This window comes from Rissa tridactyla, chromosome 5, assembly GCF_028500815.1.
Source record: "Rissa tridactyla isolate bRisTri1 chromosome 5, bRisTri1.patW.cur.20221130, whole genome shotgun sequence".
In the NCBI taxonomy this organism is placed as follows: Eukaryota; Metazoa; Chordata; class Aves; order Charadriiformes; family Laridae; genus Rissa; species Rissa tridactyla.
The window spans coordinates 54,320,047-54,341,152 of NC_071470.1; the positions used below are offsets into that span (position 1 = coordinate 54,320,047).

Sequence of the window (21,106 nt, forward strand, 5' to 3'; positions counted from 1 at the left end):
GGGCCCCCTAGCGGCCGCGGCGGGTGCAACGCCCTCCGGGGTGCCGGGTAGGACGTGTATACACACGCACGCACACACACGCGCACACACATATATATATGTATAGATATGGCCTCGTGTTCCCCCGAGCAGCAGGCGCCGGGGCCCGTTCCGTCCGTCCGTGCAGGAGGAGGCGGTTTCTGCTCCCTGGGGAAAACCTGCCGGCGCCTGAGCACCCACTGAAACCATCATTCACCCCACGCCGCGAGCACAGAGGTTCATCAAGATCGTGCGCTTTATTTGTTTCATTTAACTTGCTATTTTGCCGATTCCATATTTAATTGACTCGGTAGTCTCACCCGCCGGTGATCCAGACTCGCCAGGCAAAAGGGAAAAAAAAGGCAGCGAATGGAGAAACAAGCTGCTTCTCAATGCCGGCGGCCAGGAAGGGTTCCAGCCAAGGAAGGATTAGGCAGGTTTATATTAAGTATGATGGAGCTTTCAGCGTTACCAGCAAATTGCCAAGCCCTGGACGTCTGGTCCAAGCACCCACAGCAGGGACTTGGTCCGTGCGCGGCAGATCCCCCTCAGCTCACGTCCCCCGATCTCCTCCTAGCCGGGGGAGCAGAAGGTGGCAATACTCATCCGAACCCCTTCCCCGCACGGAAACACACCACAGCCGGGCCGGCACAGGTGTATGGCACTACCAGCTGGAGGCTTCGGCTGTTGGCAAGCAGAGCACAGAACTTCACAACTGTCAGGTACCTCTCTCTGTCTGTCACAAAACAGTAATTCCGTGTCAAGAATTGTACCTGTCTCTAAGGGTACGTCTGCCCCGGGGCTGCAGGGGCACCGTGTGGCTTCAGGACAGCCCCAGACTCTGCCAGCTCCCACCCTCCTGAGCCATGGGACGCTGCTGTCCTAAGCCCCTCCGGCAGCTGAAGGCACCCTGAGGCTCACCTGGGCCCTCCGTCAAATCTCTACCGCTTGGTGGGCCATGGAACACCTTGGGTTTTATCTGCTGCCATGCCTGCGTGCGAACTGCCACGCGGACCTGTCGTCTTCCCTTGGTTGGGATGTGTCGGCAAGCAGAGAGGCAGGATTACATCCAGCATTTGTGGGTCAGCAACGACTCTAAAGCTACTTTACTAAAAAGCTGTTTCTGGGAGAGCAATCACGTCTGTTCCTACTCGCCCAGAAGACAGTACCTCAAAATGCAGAATCCTGAGAGGTGGAGCCCTCTCAAAGAGAGGAAAAGGCAAAGATAGAAGGGCTGTTATTTTAAAACCAAGAGGCTTTAATGCTTGACACTGCTGATGTCTTGCTCTACCGTTTTAGCTGTCTCAGTTTCTTTCCACCGCCACTTAGAATTATATTTCTGACCAGTTAGAATTATATTTCTGACCATAATAACTACAGGGGTTGCAGCAGTTAAATTTTCCCCAGACCTTGGCCCTCAATGGGACAAATTAGAAGTTCTGAGAAATTTATTCCAGCCGCTATGGAAGAAAACTATCGCTTTGCTGCGTGCAAATAGCAGGGTGAAGCCCTGAAGAAATCAAGCGCAAAACGAGACCTACCACAGCTGAAATTTTTGATGGTTCCACAGGAGATCGGAAGGCTGTAAAGGATATCTGGATTGCCACAGCACTCCTAATTTACAAAAAGGGTCTAAAAATTAAATGGAGCTGTTTTAAAAAGTAAGATCTTCAAGCAGCATAGTGGAGCCCGTATTTCAGACTGCTATTCGTCAGCAAAAATGATGCCCGATTGGACAAACAGGAGAAAATACATCAGGATGAGAGGGATAACAGTAGGTTTGAGCTCCAAGTTGGCTCCATGAGAAAAGGCTGCAGCAGTGCAGAACTCCTGTGAGCCTCCAGAGAGAGGCATTTCATTTTCCTTCTGAAATGTTCCTGTCACAGAATGTCTGGTAGGGGATCTGCAGGCATCCATTCTGCTTTACCCGCTAAGGCATTCGTTAGCGAGTAGGGTGTTTTCAGGCTTTGAGACCAGGTTCATCCCTGCACATTCATGCAGAATCCCTTCTTCAGGGTGACCTAGAAAGAGAGGCACAGCATGAGGAACGTAGGGTTTGTAATTATAGTGGTTAAAATGCTTTCAATTCCCCCTAGAAATCTACCCTTTAAAGCTCTCTCCCTTGAAATCACTTTCCAGAGTTAGGACCCAAAGGAAGTAAGAAGTTACATTCCTGATAACCGAGGAAGTTAAGGGAGGTGACAGAGGACTGAGATGCACTTTATTCAGCACTATGTTTTAAGGGAACCGGCTATCTAAGGAAGGTGTTGGAAAGAGGTGACAGAAACAGCCATTTAGGGGAGAAACTTGTGATTGGAGATAAATATTCCAGATGCTTCAGACAGGTGTGCATTCCCTTATCTGCCCCAAGCAGATGAGTTACCCCTTGGAAATGCAACTAAGACTACATAAGCCACTTTTCTCCACATGTGGGTCGACTCTTCAGGGAATTCGGTAAGGCAGAATTTCCCTCTACCAGTCATGTTGACTCTTACAAGTAGATCATATTTATCCAGGTCTCCACTGGTTCTATTGCCCACCATAGTTCCCAGTGATTTGCACGGGAGAGAGAGCAGACTTCCCGTCAGGCACCCCATCTTCCATGGAACTCTGTAAAAACTGCCATCCCGTTTGCCACCCAGCACACACCAGGTATCGGTACACTTTAAAAACTGTAGTTGCACACACCTGTTAGCGATTTCCATCTGGTCCTAGTCGTTTCTTACTGTTCATTTTATCAGTTTCATCCATTCTCTCTTCAACATCCCTTCCATTTCCAGGATATCCACTGATTCAAATAGTTTATGACCTTCTCTGCAACGGCCTTCTTTTCTTTGAGTACTCCTGTTAATACCATGGTTATCATTTAGTCCACCAGACTTCTGGAAGGCATCCCGTTCCTAAGGACTGAAGAAAGATTTACTATTAGCTTTGATTCCTTTTGGGGGGGACGCAATCTAACTGTTTTCTTACATTTAATCTGCAGCAATATGTGGGGGTTTTCTATTTTTTTTATTTCAGTATTACTTCATCTTTTTTTAGAGAAAGCTTCTTGTTTCTAATAGCCTCCTTTAGCCTGTTTTTACCTGTGCTGTCTCCCTTTTGCCCATTTTCAAGTCTTCATTAATACTCCAAGCGTGACCTTACGTTTCTAAAATGTGCGTCTTAAAATAGCTTCCTTGTTGCCTCTGAAAATTTAATTTAGCTGCACTTTTAAAGTTACTTTTTAACAAACTCTCTTATTTTTACATAGCTCCTCTTTTTGAAACTTGAGGACAAATTGGGTGAATTTTTTGGCTGCTGTAACGATACGGCATCAAAGCACGTTAAGACGGTTGTCACAGAATGGCTCTTCCGATATGAGAATTCAAACCAGATCCTGAATGCTACTCAGAGTGAAGTCAAAAGCTGTCTATCTTCTTGTGGGCTTTCCAACAAGCTGTTCCATGGAAGAGACACTGAAAATGTCAGTCTCTCTGTTACACCTAGGTGTAACGTTTGTACGATCTACATATAAGCAACAAAATCTCCCGTTCCTGCTGTATTTTCTGCCCTTGCTGATCAACTTGATCCTCCTTGGCATTTCACTATTAGTAAACCAGACCCAGTATCGGGTTGGTTAATTATGGAATAAGTCAGTAATTATTTGTACTCCTCTAAAATCTCCCTCTTTAGGCTTGACACGTTAACCTATGCACATATGATTTTATTTCTAATAACTCTGTTAACTGGATTTGATTTAAATAGCAGCTTTTCCAAAACCAAAATGGTTTTAAGGGGAGGTGAACTTCCTGTCACTCTGAAATCTGGCCAACAGAGACTAAAACGTCGCCTGGCTCGATAACTCTTACAGGGGCTGTGGTACTGTGAGACTGTTACTGGAAGAATGTTTATAGAGGTGCAAGTAAATCCACATCCACAGCTACACTGTGCCAGCAGAAAAAGTACTGGGAAGGGCTTACGGTACTCAGGCAAAGGGCTTTGCTTCAAGACTTCAGGATTTTTATAGGACTCCAGACAGCAGATGGATATGTGAATGTTTTAATAAAAAGTATCTATTACTGGCAGTATCAGTACATAATCCTGAAGAGAGGCCATAGTTTCCAAGCCACCAGGGTGGTGCAGGGTATCGTATTTATTGTTTCTTTACTACTAGGAGATAGAATAAAGCTGCCTTCTGCTACATTTGTTTGTAGATCACTGAATGGCCATTGGCTGTAATGAAAATGTATTGGAACAGTAAATTTCCTGCTGTATTTTTTCTGCCGTGGAATTCATTTTAGTGTTATGATTTGATTTTTATTTAAGAGAGGCAGAGAGTTCAATAAAGTAATGTTTTATCTGCCACCTGACAACTCTAAAGGAAAACACAACAAATATATATTTTTTAATATATTTAATAATATTGTTTTATAAAATAAATAGTGAAAAAGTTTTCAAAATAAAAAAACTGGGACATATTTTCCCAGTGATAAAACAGAAATTAAGACAGACAATATTTTTCCTTATGCTGCATAATCCTAAACCATGTTATGACGGCAAAGTAAGAACAAAATCTATTAAATTTGTATGTTCAGAAAATACGTCAATACATGCAGAAGCATTACTGTTTGTCCACTGACATACTCTTCATTTTATCTATTTTATAAAATTTGGTTCCTAGCAATTCTTTACAGACTGTTTAATGTGAATACACTAATTAATAAACCTTCCTATTTATTTGCCTAATATGTCACCAGATGGATCTGATATTCCATTTTACTTGTTTGGCAACCACGCACGTTCTTTGACTGCCTGTTTTAATCCTGCCTTTAAGTCTCTTAACATAAATAAAGATAATCCATCCAGAATCCTCTTCCTCTCTGATCATTTTATCTTCAGCTTCTTCTGTGTTTAACCTTATATTTTTATTCTCAATGAACTAAGAGTACAGACCTACATTTTAGAGCTTTAAATGTCATTTTACTGAGAAGAACTGCGGATGAGCGTTAACCACCAAATGATACTGAATGTCACATAGCATTTGGCTGTATTCTCATTTTTCTTATGCATTACAGGGATAACAGCATGAAGTCCTCTATAAGACAGGTATGCTTACTAACAGTTTTTAATAAGACAGACGAATATATTAAATCTGAGTTCTGAACGTGGCCTACCTTATCACCGCACAAATAGGAAGTAAGCATCTGTTGTGATTTGGTACATGTTCTTCTTTGATTTGTTGAGCTACAAGGGCAGAAAGCCTCTAAAGATGACATCAGAAGTTATCCAACAACTTATAATAGCAATGAGAGGATTATGAGCTACACTAATCTTTTCTTTGAATCACCGACACACATAAGCAACATCCTCAGAAGTGATGTGACCGCCTTGCAAGTGACATCATCTCCAAACTAACTAAAAGGAAAATCAAGACAGAAGGCAAAGAAGTATCATAGATACATCCACAAAATCATACCCTTTGAAGTTACAGTGGAAAAAGAGAAGGGTCTGAAGTAAAGAAACGTTGAATATCCCTTCTTCAGTAATCCTCGCACACTTTAGAGCTCTATCAGTTTTCAGTGTGAATCTAGTAGCTGTTACGAACATCTGTCTCATTCTTCAAAGTGCGGCAGCAAAGTCAGAGGTGTGCAAGGACAAGCTCTAATTGATCTGCACACCTGTATCTCACTGATTTGAGTGGAAATGGAGCAGATCACTCACATCGGCAATAGAACACTTTTAGTATCATTGTGTTTTATGTGATTAAAACTCCAACCATCTTAGTTTGATTTTGAAACCTGAAAATAAGAAGAATTTTTAATGTCTCATAGTATTGTCCATGATATCTAAAGCGGAAACAAAGCACTGTTAGTATTTTACTACGATTAAGTGTATTTTTTTTATGGCCTTGACTTTGATGACAAAAACTGGGTGAAATCCCTGTTGATACCAGTAACATTCCCACGGAATTCACTGGGCCAGAACTCCACTCTATGACTTTTATTGTGTTTCCATAGTACAGAATAAAAATTTTTATCACCTCATGACACATTCATGGATTCTTTCAAATATTACAAGCAGTGGAGTTTCGCTCTTTAAAGCTTGCAACTTATTGGTTAAATAGGAATGCTTTTTATAAAATACCATTTTGTTTAAAAAGATGCAGCTTGTTTTCCTTTGTTCTTGTCCCATGATAAACTACCAGCTTCCTATGCATATATTGGAAAATGCTAAGATTCTTGGATACGGGAAGAGTGTTCTTGAATTCAGAGAGAATCGTTCTTAAACCACACAGAAGTTTTGATCCACTATATTAATACGTATGCTGCAAGAGGCAGCATGGCTTGAACAGTCGAAACAAAAGAAAACAATGTGCAGGATCTTCCTTTCCACCACAACTAGAGAAAGCATCTTGGAATTAGCTTTGAGTAAGCCTGCTCCAGTCTGAACTGTGGCTGCAGCGGGCCCTTCAGTAACTTAGTTCGTATCTCCACCAATGGAAGGAATAAGAGTGATGCAGGGGCTTACAATATACTGCAAGCTCTTTTGACTTTGAGAATTAGAGAGACTTTGAAATCCCACACAATTTTTCTTTAAAGAGGAAAAATGAAGACAGGTATTTCTTTGATGCAACTCTGTTCATTTATGAAGGATGTTTATAAAGTCCTTTTTTTTTTTTCACTGGCCATAGTAAGACTATTGTGCTTCGACTATAGGTTTGTCTTTTCTTCTGTGTACTGTTTCCCACAAGGGCTCTCTTTCACTCTTGTTTTTTAAGATCACACTACATGTATTTTGTGGCCATCTTTGAGACATTTTCTTTGTGTGCATTTGTGATGGTTTTGCATTTTCTCTTTTTCACATCCATGTGCAAACTTACATAACTGTTGCATTTGGTACAAGAATCTCAGTAAGTGCCTCTACCATCTGGCCAAGCCATAATAGTGCACATTTGCATTTGGTCTAGCTCCTGGGTGGTATTTTTGCATTGTTTCAGCCATCGCTAAACAAAGAGGCATTTAATTGTGTCTTCAATGAGCCTGAACAGAAGACAGCTACTACACCCAAGAGCTTCACTGGGAAAGTGTGATTGCCCAGCCCCCATTACTGCAACATACAGAAGCAAAGCGAGGAGGGGGAACATGAGCTAAGGCACTCTCTTAATTAAGAAATGTCAAATTTAGTGGCCGTTTTCTTCCCAACTAGCAGCTGTCTTAGCTACCAGCTGCTCTAGCTTTTTTGCAGCAGCTATCTGACCCATGAGACATTGCTGACCTCTCCTCCTGCCCTTGTTTGCTAACCTCACGCACTCCCAACCTCGCATCACTTTGGAGAAGTTGGGAGGACAGCAGGAACACAGCACTGACATAAATCAAGGACCATGAATGGGCTATAAAATTTCTGACTCACGCGCCTCTGTGTGCGTTTGTCTGTGACACAGAGGGACAGGCAGCTAGAAAGTGACATGAAAAACCTGACAGAGAAAAAAGAGCTCCACTCAGGGAAGGTCATCGCAAAGGTCAGTGAACTTCCTTGGTGAGAATGAGTGTGCCACCAGATAATGGGAAATGGCAGTGGATGGACCTCCAGGAGGCGCAAATCAGTTCACTTATCAAATCAGAAAATCAAGGCCAAATTGGAAAACAAAGCATTGAAATACCACAGAATCAACATAATTTTTACTATGGGGATGATAATACAGGGCTGTTTAAAACTAAAAACCACCACAACAACAATAAAAAAAAATCTTAGGTCAAAACTTTCGGAGTTAGTTACTCTAGGTGGATCAGCAAATGCAGTCCGTGTTCTTTCCAAACACTGAGGAGATCAAATAAGCAAGTTTGCTAATTCCTCAATTAAGGGGTTCACTGTTCTTTAAATTACATATATTTTTAAATTGTTTTATTAATATATGCATCCTTGGCTTCTCCAAGGAAGCAAGGAAACTGCATGCTTTTATTTTCCATTGCAGAAATGCAGTAAATAAATGAAACTGAGTAACAGAAGGAACCCTGTGTACTAGTTCGAGGTCCTCTTTTTTTCTAACGTGCATCATTATCAGCCACTACAAAAGGAGCACGAACATATATCAGCGTTGTCCCGGTAAGGATACTGAAAGATACAAATAGGAATAAATTGTAAAGTTATCCTCAGACATGAAATTAAATGTGAATTTAATACTCACAAAATTTAGTAAAGTATCCTAAATTATTAATGATTATTGATGAAATCGCATCAAGAAGCAGATGATGACGTTTGAGCAGAAGAACCAGTATGCTTCAGGTTTTTTATACCATGTCAGTGACACCAAGCACTCGTAAACCCCGCTTAAGCAGGTAAATGATGTCTGCAACTCCTTAGGGTTCTTTAAATGGCACAAAGTGGCAACTAAAGTGTGCGGAGGTACCTGTCCTTCGATTTGTTGGTTACTTGGAAAAGGAGCGTTGATTTTTCATGGGCTGTACACAATACAATATCTGCTAGCAACATGGATCATTTAAAAGTGATTCTGCCTGTTCAGGAACATTTTGCTTTAGGGTTAAAGCAAGCCTTTAATAATGACTTGGATTTGGAATATGTAAAATCACAGTCTGTGAATGTCTCCTTTAAAGATATTTCATGATGTTGGTTGGCAATTGGTTGCCTGTCTTCAGAATCTGGACCTACACGCTGTCACAGCATGAGCTGCACGCATCAATAAGTAGCTACTTTCACGCAAAGAAAGTAATAGTTGTAATCTTTGTATTTTACAACCATCTTAGAAACATTTCCTAATTCACTCTTACGGTATTCTCTTTCTATGAACAATAGGCGGAGACAAGTATTATCAACACTAGAAAAATGAAGGTGAGAACTGTCAGAAAGACAGCTGTCCACCTGCAATTACACTTCAGTAATAGCATGGCATCAAATTCCTTTGGTTGTTTGACCATGCTAGTGCAAGTGTTTGTCACACAACAATACAAGATCGGATACTTTGTTATCTGTTGCCTTGGTCCTGTAATTAGCTGGGCTACTTAGCCACTTTTTACCAATTACATTGTCATAAGATAGCAAGTATGTTTATACGAATACACTTATTCTGACAAAAGAATAGGATGTATGCTTTTCTGCTCTGGAGTTAATAAGTGGAAACTTTCGCTTAAACTCTAAGCATAGGAGATATATATTTTTTTTATTAAAGATGCGGTCAGAAGACCACAGGGAATAACAGTTGCAGAAAATGCTGAGATCATAGTTTGGTTTTTGAATCACACTTTCTGAGGATTTACCTGGATGCCAGGAAATGAGGAGAATGTTTTGCATTCTAAGATCAGAGTAAGGATTGGTGTAGTTTAATTTAAGTCAACGATATTGAAGTAGGAAAACAGAATCCGATCCTGCCACATTTTGACTGAAATGATAGGCCGTGCCTGCCAGCTAGTGGGAAGACAACAGAGATTTAAACAAGGAGTGGAATCCCAGCACTAAGGCTGGATCTAGCAAATATGTGATCTGAAGTCTTTTGCAGCTATTCTCCTACTCAATAGGCATCTCTCCATGTTCTTTTTAAAAGCAACTTCATCTTCATTTATGAACCAGTAAAAAGTGTCTTGCATTGGTATTAAGTTAGAGATGTTTCAGTACGATCAATAGCTTTGACAGAGAACATAAGCACAATTAGCTTTATAGGCACAGGTAGCATTTTTTTTGAGATCAATCCATGTAAATGGGAGAAATATAGTGTATGTATTATGTATGTGTGCCCCATCCCTGGAAGTGTTCAAGGCCAGGCTGGATGGGGCTTTGAGCAGCCTGGTCTAGTGGGAGGTGTCCCTGCCCATGGCAGGGGGTTGGAACTAGATGGTCTCTATGGTCCCTCCCAACCTAAATCATTTTATGATTCTATGATTAGTCACAGCTAATTTTATGACAGATCACTGGTACGCAATCTTTCTTTTTCCAGGAAGAAAACCGGCATCCTTCCCGTGATGATGCCACCGCGACCCTGCAGCCTGTTTTCCTAATTTTAGTTACGGCCTTACTGAATATCGGATTTGTGATTTAGTGGGTTTGGTTTTGTTTTCTTTTTTTTTTTTTTCCCCTTCCAAACAAGAGCTAAAAATAGACAGAAAGGATTAATTTAAAGTATACGCGCAGACTTACAGAACAGCGCGCTCCATAACAAGGACGATGCGCTTGCCAACTGCGGGATACGAGCCCCACTGAGGTGAAACCACGAGAAGGCAACGAACTTCCTTCTTCCTGGCAGATGGAAGCGCACGTATTTCAGCCCGAATTTCAAGGAGATGGGAGCAAGCGGGAGTCTGGCTTCTCCTCTTACCTCAGCCATCCTCTCACCTCCAGCCCCCAGCTCTCCCCCCCGCCCCCCCCCGCGCCGTCCGGGGGCGTTACGGTTCCTGAAGGGGCACCGGCGGCTCCAACCGGCGCTTTCCCGCCTGGCCCCGCGCCTGTGAGGAGGGAAGGGCGGGCGGGGAGAGGCGAAGAGGGGAGGAGCGGCGCCGAGCGGCCCCCACAGGGCCGCTCGGCGCCGCTCCTCCCCTCCTCGCCTCTCCCCGCCCGCCTCAGCCGGCGGCACCTCCGGGCGGCGGCTCCTCCCTCGCCGCGCCGCGCCGCGCCTGTGGCAGCCCGGCAGCATGGCGGCGGTGGAGACTCGCGTTTGCGAGACGGCCGGTTGCAGCAGCGAGGCCAAGCTGCAGTGTCCGACCTGCCTCAAGCTGGGCATCCAGGGTTCCTACTTCTGCTCTCAGGTGAGGTTTCCTCCCCCCACCCCCGCCTCTCCCTTTCCCCTCACGGCGCTGCCGGCACCGCCGTGCCGGGCTCCGGGCGGGCGGGAGGAACCGGCTCCCCTTCGCCTACCCCGGGCCTGGCCTTTCGTGCCCGGGTTTAGCTCCCGGAGGGAGCCCTTCTGCCCCTCACGGCTAGGGATAATTTGGGATTTCATTTTATTTCCAGCCGTGGAGGTCGTGAGAGGGTGCGCGGTTTTTGCTTCAGACTGAAGGTTTGGGTGGTCAAAACCCTCCCCCCCCCCTTCCCCTAAAAATAAGGGCTTAGTGGGACAAAATGAGACAGTGCTCATCAAATTCCACCCTGTGCCTTTCTGTGTCTGCATCGGCTCCGGCTCTGGAGTTGCCTGGCTTCGATAAATGCCGGGAGACTTGTTGCTCTGAAACCAGATTTTTCTGTTTCCTTGAACTAAATAAAAGCTTTTTGGGGAAATGATTTGGTCCTCTACTTCATTATTATTATATTTTTTAAAAAACGTCTTTGGATATTCTATGGACCATTCAATTCCATTCCATTCTTTGGGCCGTTCTGTGATATTTTAAGGGTACCAAACAGGGAGACTGAGGTTAGGCCGGTTGTCATACAGCCCTCAACTCCTGTTAAACGTACTCTGTAGGCCTCAGCTGTCCTCACTTACTACCACAGTAGTAATATAGTTTGGTTCTTAATTTAGATTTAAAAGGATTGTTTGATGGCTGTTGAGGGGGGTTTTTTGTTTGGCTTTTTTTGTTTTTAATAACTTGAAAATGCACAGTAAAATCCATAGCCTCATGCTTTGGACTTTTTGTATATGTAATTTCTGTCAATGTCAGTGAGGAAGTATATGTTTAATTCGGGGATTAATGGTGAGCTTCATTGTCAGAATTATAATTCAGGGTAAAAATCATTGAAGTTTTGTAAACTTAACAAAATCATTCAATCACATCAGCTAGATTACCTTACTAATTGGACAATTTTTCTACTGAGTCAGGATGTAAACCGATAGTTATGGTTTGCATAAGACTAGGGGAAAACTTCCCACGTGCACGTAGCACACCCACTGCATGGTTCTGGTAATTTCCCCTGAAGTCTCTGGTGCCAGATGCTGGGAGTCAATGCTAAATTACATCTACTGCAACTCAAAATTGTTCTGATGATGCTGTATCTCTAGTTTCCATGTGGTGCCTATAGCTGGTTTGTAGGATTTGCTCTGCATTTTACTACCCATTTTGATGTGTCTGATGTAGAACTCATTGTAAATATGTCTTCAGCATATAAAAAATTTGTTGGTGATAACAAAACTGTTTGTTAACAGACCAAACAAGTCTGTGTGAGAAGTCCTAGTAAGATCTTCACTCCCCTTTGTCCCATCCCCAACTCAGCTAATTTTATATAGGGTGCAGACATTCTTCTTATTTATATATTAGCTTTCATTCTTTTGAAATGTCTGATACTGTTGTAAGGTAAAAGGTGAAGTACCTGAAACAATAATTAGCTTGTTAAAATAGGCTGCTGGATAACCAACTATGTGCTTGTAAAGCTGTACTGCCTAGAAAATAAAATACTGAACTGGGAATCCCAGTTGTCTTATTCTGAGTGACCTTGAGTGTGTTGTTCCTCCTCACAGTCCTAATCAGTAAAGTAGGTAAGCATAGTTATTCCCCCTGTGAAAGGTGCTTTAAAGGTTTTGGGGCAACACATGTTACAGAAGGGAGAAGAAAAATAACAGCAGCCTGTTTTCAAGATGTGCAAAAAATGTCATGTACTGAGAGAAGAGTCGTCCTGTTCAGCCTGCAGCGAGGACCTTCAGCCCCACTTAGCACCTTCTGTGGGGCCCAGCATGGGGATGCCCCGGGGTTCCAGTTCTCCCCATCATCATGTGTGTGATGGGCGATGAGAGACTCACTGCAGTGCCCTGCTGGTGTCTTGCAGGCACCATCAGGAGAGTAGGTGAGGTGCTGCTGACAACCTGGCTGTCTGGTCAAATAAGCATGACAGGCGAAGGAGTCTTAAAAGCCAGGAAATTTTCTCAGAACTTCCAGCAAGTTTCATCTGACAGTACATATCTGGTTAGCATTTGTGAAACTTTTCCGAAGTTCTCTCTTTGGTGGTTTTCTTTCCATTGTTGTGTTACATGCATAAATAACTGTTAGATAAGCTAGTGAGTGGACCTAGGATGTTACTCCACCTCACAGCACAGGCTGCATTATAGCTGGTATGGTCCTATTGCCTCCCTCCAAGGATGCACGTTTCTATTCCTTCCATCAAGTTTGGTGAGCCACTTCTAGGGGTTTTTTTGGGTTTTCTTTTAATGGAGGAAAAGCAGTTGCATTAATTTTTTTTTTTGCTGGTTTAGCTCTCCAAAGCTGTGCGCTGCAGGATCACAAAGAACCAGTGCTTGAGGAGCATGCTGCTGAAGAGCAGTTCCCCGCTGTGGCCCAGTTTAGCATAGCCATAAAGTCAACGTGTCCTTATTGAACGCAGTGGTGTTAGCTACGGGTATGCAGGTCTTTAACTCTGGGCGGAGGGCAGGATGGGAGTGACAAGCTACCTGGCATCTGTCTCTTTGAGGTGTGAGAGCATTTGTATGGACCTGCACGCTAGGTTAATGTGCTTGGAAGCCCAAGATGACTTGTTCATACAGCCAAAACTCCAATCGGAGCTAAAACCAAATTTGTAGGAGTTTTTCTCCAATGCTAAGAATAAATGATAGAAAAGTGGGAACTACTGTAGAAAGATAACCAGTATAGAGCGATGGTTTTGGATTATAAATAGTAACATGTAAGTTGTTAAGAAAAACTAATGCAGGCAGTATAGGTCTGAGAATCTCAGTGTAATGAGATTGAATAAACATTTTTCTTCACTGCATGTAGAGAACTGAAGTGAACTTTTCAAGTAGATTGTATCAAGACAGTGATTTCCCCAGTGGATTTATCATTTGTGTTTCTCCTTTACTTGAGAAAGGGCATTATTCTGGTCATTTGTTTTATTCCCCTTTCTGCATCAAAAAGAGTAAGGCTCAACAACATGCCCTGAAAATGCTTACTGTGAAGGAATTTGATATCCTTCGAAATTTCTTTGAGCCAACACTGTTTCATCTTTGGGTTGTGCACCTTGGAAACTGGGTACAGCTGTTGGATAACAGTTGTGCTTGTGGGTCATGGGTGGAGAGGGGCCCAAGGCAGCCGAGCTCTGACCTAGCAGGGAGGTTTTGAACTGGTAATGGGGACAGGTTAAAGATGGCTTTTTAGCAGCGTAGGAGCTCCGAGGTGGTGTGTTGAACCCCGGCGTTATTTTTTTTTTCTTTCACTCCAAGGTGTAACGAGAGGGAGTATTATGCTGAGGGACTCTGTACACTGTTAACCTTTAATAATACCTTCATTGAGGCTAGTAAATCGGGTACTGTCACTGTCAGCCATCGTCTTCCCACTGTCTTGCTTTCTCTTTTATAGAGACTTACTACAGTGTTGTGTGTGTTTATCATCTAGGACTGAATTACTATATCTCACTGTGTCTTCTGAATGTGGAAGTAACACAGATGCACAGCATCACATCTCAAGTGTGTTGTTCCTTTTACTAAGATGAATTTGCTATTGTGAAATCTGCCTTTATAGATACACATGTCACTTGTGTGTGTAAATTGTATGTAGTGTACATAAACATACATAAACAGTTTGTGTTTAAATACACAATTTACCTTTCTTCTATGCCTTCTACAAGCTGCTGGATGATGTACAGGGGGAAAGTAGTACCTGTTCTTGAGAGCTTCAGTTACCACTTTATATGAGCCTTCTAATTGTAAATTGATCTTTTATTAATAATTTTGTGTTGCTTTCGTGAAAACTTCCTCTCTCATACTATTTATATCTGCGTAAGTCTCTTGGACGAAACAGAGTAGTCTGAGGTTTTCTGTGGTGTGGATGCATTTCTCTAGCCAAATTCAGAAATACCTTATTCTAGCCGCACACTGGAAAGATTCTCTCATTATAAAGTCAGTGGCCTATGCTGCATTTTTTTTATCCAAGAGGTGGAGGCCACAGATTGCTCTAACTTACTCAGGAGGAATGGTTGCTCCTTGCTGCTTTGCATGCCCATGTGTTGTCAGTCGCAAAGTGACCTGGCAATATCAAGCGAGGACCGTGCCATGGTGAAGATGCCGCACGTGAGCAATGGTCGAACATGTGCTTGTGGTGTTTGAAGGGAAACGATTTCTCTGAACTGTATGGTAGGCAGCAGCATCTGTCTGGCAATGGTGGATACCCACTAACCAGGCTCTTTCCATTTGAGGTGGGGCGTGACTTGTTAAATTCCAGTGACAGGAGAGAAAGGCAGCCCTGTTTTCTCAGTGGGTTTGTATACTGATTTACTCCTTTCTGGGAGGCACATTTTCACTCAGACCTGGACCCTTGAGAGCTTTGGATACTCAAGGTCACTAAAATTTGTGAAAAACTGTGGTCCTGAAGAGAAGAGTGGTGGTGTCCCATCCCCCACTGTGCTGTTTCCTTTCACCTTCAGTGTGGTTGGGGGTGGGGAGCGGAGAGCAGTGAACCTGGATGAAACTATTTCTTGTCCCATCTCGTGTCAGACGGTAGGACGTAAGTGCCGTATTTCATTCTTGGTTCGCTGTTCTTTGCTGTGCCTAAAATAGTCTAGAACCTGCTGCTTGGATCCAACTGCAATGCATGTGGGTTTCTTTTGGTATAAATGGCACTCTGCAGATATTGCCTTCTGGAAGGTCTTTTGACAGATTCCTTTCACTAGGAAGCTGATATTTTTATTGCCTGTAAATCACAATAAATACCTGTGTTGAGGCACAAATGCTGAGCCCTCATAACTTTCTGAAAGTAAAACTTCAGACTCCTGTAGGTGTTCTTTCAGAGCTAGTGTTCAATGTACTGAAAGGATGGTCCAGTTTGAATTTCTCTACGCTGTTTTTCCTTCACTACTCTCAAAAATCCCTTGTATACCTCTCTAAATCTGAACAGCTGCAAAATGCAGTCTCTTCCTTAAAGGAAGGTCTCTGTCATGTGGGACCCACAAGTCTCTGCGAGAGATCAGGCTTTAGATGAAGGCGGCCAACATTGCTGATACCAAGGTGCTGCATGTTGGTGCTTTTCTTGGATTTGAATCTGAAAATGCATATTCAGCTCTTCTGGAAAAACTGACTAGTCATGTATGCTGCTTAGGCGAGTTTGGGAATTTGGTACTGACTTTTGTACTGCGGCCTGAGGCTATCTCTGTGGGCTTGTACTGCACCTAGAAGAGTAGGATTCAGCATGCTAAAAAGAGGCCACTGTTTTAACATCAAATGTATTAACAATAGTATTCCTCAACATACTTGTATTTCTGGATAAAATGTACGGTTATCCATGTTGTATTAAATACGTATATTGCTGATAACCTGCTATTTTTCTTAAGCTAAATGCCATACTTAAGCTTTTTGGTCTTCTGTTTTGCATACTTTCAAGGTAGCTTGGTTAGAAACCAGTTCTCATTAAGTAAAACTACATGATCTCAGATTAAGCCCTAGACAATTTTACATTCCAAAGGACGTTTTAAAATTCTATTTAAAAAAATTGCGCAGAATATTTTTTAGATACAGTGTATAATGACACGCAAAGAGACAGCCAGTCTGTCTCCACAATCTCGATTCCAGCTGCCGTCTTTTTTTTTTTTTTTTTTTTTCTGTTGAATAGGTATTTTTGGAAGTTCATCACAGTGGGTCTAAATGAGGAGCAGAGTGGATGGAGAGGTGTGATTTTGTGGAAGCTGGACATGAATTGGAGTTTTCAGTAACTGTGCAGTGGGGCAGTTTTTGCACACCTGCTGATAGGTGTATTTTCAGTGTGAAATGCCAGCTTGTGTAAAGCAGCAGTACCTGAAGGTGAATGGGAGCCTGAAGAAGAGTCTCAGCCTTCGGTCTGGAAATTGTTGACAGAGAGTTGTCAGAGCTAACTTTAAATGAGTTGCTACCTTGCAAAGCAGTTCAGAAACACAATCAGTGAGTACGCCATGAATTTGGTGTTGTGGTGCCTGCAGAGCTTCCTGTACTTGGGTAGCTTATTTAAAGCGAGTTTCGTTATGTCTGTACTATACGGAGGTTTGCAGTGTAGTTATATCCTAATCTTGGTTGATTTTTCACCCTTTTCTCCTCTGGAATTTGCAGTTGGCTGTGCTTTTCTACCTCTTAATCAGGTTGCATGGATACACGAACTGAAAGAATAAGAAGTGCCCTGTTATTACTGTAAAGATGACAACAAACATAGGAAAAAATTTCTTGCGAAGTAGCTCAATAACTGTTTTAAAGGGTTTTGTTTCTTTCAATGGCTGATTTAAAGGAAAAATAATGAAACAACCTGAGGTATTTGGTAGTCATAATTGTGTTCATAGTCAAAATGCACTTTACTGGAAGACACGTTCTGCTATGCTGCATAATTCTGTCAATATTTCAACCAGTACATAGATGTTCATCTCAGTCCTTAAGGTAAAAATCATTTAGGGAAATAACATGGCTTCCATGAGGTGATCGAAGAGGAATCTTTCCAGATCTTAATGCTGATTGTGCCTTTGGTTACCTTTTGGTAAATAAATGTACAGGTTCTGCTGATCACTGTGTTAAGCTTGTCTCTAAACACAGAATCAGTGGCATTGGCTTAAGAATGGCTTGAAGCCAGAAATGTTGTTAAAGGTTTAAATGTATTGAAGACCTCTGTCTAATAATCACAGTTGTATTTTTCTTGCTGATAAAATAGTTGTACCCAAGATTGCTCTGAACAAATTGAGGATTACCCCTCCACCTCCTGCCTTTTTTTTTTTTGTCATACATTTGATCTTTCTTCTTATACAGTCCTCTTCAGTGTTTCCAAGTCTGTCTTGATTGCTGTATAAAAACTGCATGCAATAAAAAGAAAAATGCTTTAGGTGAGAAGGGTGGGGATATTAATATCAGACGTAGTAGTGGATAATGTAATCTTTGAAAGGAAATCCAGGAAGTCTTGAAGCCAAATTAATATTCTTCCTGTGTACTTTCCCCCTGAAGATAATTAATGTTTTCATATGTAGCCATGTGAGGTCATGTGTTCCTTTTTTAACCATATAAAAAAAAAAAAAAATCTTCATTTTAATATTAAAAATAACCCTGGATATTTTTTTCTGGATTTTTTTTTTTATTTAATCATTGAAAATTTTCTGTCCTGATCTGTACATGGCATTAGGAACATGGAAGGAGGAGGCAGGAATGATAATAGGAAGATTGAAGTAAATGTCTGAGCAGAAGGCTGAGAGGAGCAGGCTCAGCGAAAAGCCGAATTTTCTCCAGAAAATTCTCTAGAAAGTGTCCCAGATGGAGAGAAAGAGTGGCTTTCTTCCATGGCTTGTCAGGAAGTCTGCTGCATAGAGAAGGTGAGGGTGTTTGTGATATGCAGTGGTACATTGGTAGTGCTTTGTCGCCAGAGCTTTGAGTCTCCAACCTGTGAGATGACAGCTGCCATATTTTTATCTGGAATTGCCAAGGCAGAGCTCTGCAGGCATGTGCAATGTAGTGCTTGTGCAGTAAGTTGTTGAATATAAATAGTTTGTGTGTACCCGGTAAGTCCAGTGCCTACAGGAAGCATATGACTGATCTTACACAAAATATATGGGTTGTAAGTGGATGTGCAGCGTATCCTTTGAGTGCTTTCCAAAAGGGTCAGACCATGACAGCGATATTCATTGATTGTGCACTGCATGTGTAATAAAAAATGTTTTGGGCTTGCTGTGTGTACTTGCTGCAGTTGATTGATGTGCATAGAGTGCACAAGTCTGGGATGTCCCGGTGTACAGCAGCTTGTTTGGAGCTACGCTGTAGTAGTTCTGATGGAGCTGCAGTTCCTCTGGAAATAGAGGGCAAGTAAAATCCAGGAAACAGGTTTGGGAAGACTCAGATATATGGCAGCCTTATGTGGGAATCCTCTTAGGTAGGTTGTTTACAGCTGCAGGAAATAAAAAGTCAAAATGGAGCCTGCCAGGTTGTGATACTGCCAGTGATGCGGTGTTTGCCTGGTGTTTTCTGGTTATGCACCAGCAAAGAGGAAGGACTGTTGGTGTCAGAGAGAGAAATGGCATTGGAGAATACACCCCAAAATTTCGTGGGGAAAGAGAGAATGAACTACAACCAGTAATTACCATGCAGCTGATGTATATCTTCATTCCCCAAATGCTCCTTTGTATCCCAAGAAGCGAACTGTAGATTTGCAGACTTGGTAGCTGTTATAAGTCCTTAGTCATGTAATCCTTCTCCTTCTGCTTCAGAACAGAGGCCTGGTGTTTAAAAGGTGATTAAAACCATACTGGTGCTTCTAGTGTTCTTGAAGTAGGGTTTTTAGCTTTTTTTTTTTTTCTTAAAATAGGCCTCAGTTAAAACCTGCTTCTTTTCTTCCAGCTCTCCAACAGAAAACAGGTAATAGTCCGATGCAAAGGTCTGTGTATGCAGCAGGTTATAGAAGTGTGACAATAAAACCTTCCACTGCTTGTTCAAAAAGACGTTCTCTCTGGTAATCTAAAGTGTTGGTTTTCAAAGCTTCCTGTTGCCCAGACCATTACATAGCACCATGGCATGTCAAGTGCCAGTCCAGAGAATGTTGCATAGGAGAAGACAACAATAAACAACTGGTTTTGGTAATGAGAGAAATAGCACACATCAGGGTCTCTTTGAACGTAGGCATACTTGTGCACCACTTTACTGTGGTCTTGTGGATACGATTTGATAACTACTGGTCGCAAGACTAAGGCGAAAATGGGGAGATGATGGCTCTACAGGAGTAGACAGTTAAGACTGCTCAATAGCAACCATGAAGCAGGGGTAGAATGTTGTATGCCAGGCTTAGTTTACAGATCTGCTGTTTTGGACTGGTTGAGTGTTGTATACATTAGGTTGAATCAGTTGTTGGCTCTGGATGGTGGTTTGATGATGATGATTCAGCAGTAGTATTGTCTTTCCTTATAAAGGAAAACAGTTTGCTTCCTGCCTCTTTCTTCAGAAATTCAGCTGTTCTTGTAAATGATTGGAATTAGCTGTTTCCTAATGGTTGTTTTGAGTGCATATAGCCATTGAATTAGACTTTCTGCTACAAAACCAAGTAATTTCCTAATTAGCACATTAAAGGATCACCTTCTGCAGCTTTTCTATTTAAATCTCTCCTTATTTCATGTCTTTCCTTCATCTTAGTCTTTCTTTATTCTTTTCCAGCTGCCAGCCACTTCCATTCTGCCCCTTTACTTGTTCATTGCATGACCTGCTGTATTTCTTCCTGGGAAGAAGAGAAAAAGACAAACTCCTTCACATTCACTCTTTCCTTGATTTTCATTTCAACTTTCTCTATTTTATTTCCTACTTCCATTCAGTAGCCCTCACTCCCCCCACTCGCCCTTAATCTCTTTCATTTATGCCCCTGTGATCATGCTGATTGGCTTCAGTTGCTTTCCTGTGCTGGGGAAGGAGGCAAAAAAGACACAATTAGCAGGAGGAGATGGCTTCTTGTAGGAGCCAGGGGAGGACCATCTTGCCCACTGCAATGCTGTAAGATCTGGTGTGGAGGTAAACCAGACAAACTCATCTCTTTGTTTCCATGAACAGCACAATGTTTCAGCCAACCTGGAGCAACCATGGCGTTTAGTTACTCATTAAAACAATAAGGGGACAATAGGATTAGATCAGTGTGTTTCACTGTGATGGGTGCATCTGTTTGGCTATGCTTTCTGTCTCTCCTGGCACATAAGCAGTTCAATGTAGTATTTTCTGTTGTTAAGACTAGCAATTACAGTAGCTTTTACTGCATGTTGCTACAGGGGTTAATAAAATTAATCTTTTAGTTTTATTTTAAAATACAGTTGCTTCTCTATTTTGTGGCATGGCATGGGATGTGCGATGGCTATTGTGGGATGGCATGTCTGTCCAGGATAATGCTACTTTAAAATATGTATATTTTTTGTTTGCAATTCCAGGAATGCTTTAAGGGAAGCTGGGCCACTCACAAGTTATTACACAAGAAAGCAAGTAAGTACACTTTATTAAACCCATTTTAATATTGTTTTGAATTTGCTTTGTCCTATGCAGCTGGCTCTAGTTGGCCTTGCTTGAGCAGGGTGTTGGACCAGATGAGCTCCAGAGGTTCCTTCCAACCTCAATTGTTCCGTGATTCTGTGTCTAAGACAGATTTTTCCAAGATATGTGGCACTGGGTTCAGCATATCTGAAATTTTGTCCAGTTCCTGGTAATCTAAAGATCTATGCAAAATTTCAGGGACAGTGGTACAGAATGTTTCTTTCTGTTTCCTTTTCTATTTGTATGAAGTATTCCTTG

General features: G+C 42.1%; 1 protein-coding gene and 1 long non-coding RNA gene across 2 annotated transcripts in view; one reads left to right on the forward strand and one right to left on the reverse strand.

Moving 5' to 3' along the window:
* Positions 1-315: 315 nt before the first annotated feature.
* LOC128910676 (uncharacterized) lies at positions 316-10,336 on the reverse strand. Its single transcript, XR_008466823.1, has 3 exons — positions 10,147-10,336; positions 2,707-2,925; positions 316-2,039 (listed from the first exon to the last, which is right to left on the reverse strand). It is a non-coding gene; the product is annotated as an uncharacterized LOC128910676 (long non-coding RNA).
* A 233-nt stretch (positions 10,337-10,569) lies between these two features.
* Positions 10,570-21,106, forward strand: part of METAP1 (methionyl aminopeptidase 1) — a 29,002-nt gene continuing 18,465 nt past the window's right edge. The window contains exons 1-2 of the mRNA XM_054202682.1: positions 10,570-10,751; positions 20,749-20,800. Of these exons, the coding sequence (XP_054058657.1) occupies positions 10,638-10,751; positions 20,749-20,800 (166 nt within the window). The 5' untranslated portion in view covers positions 10,570-10,637. The remainder of the gene's footprint in view (positions 10,752-20,748; positions 20,801-21,106) is intronic.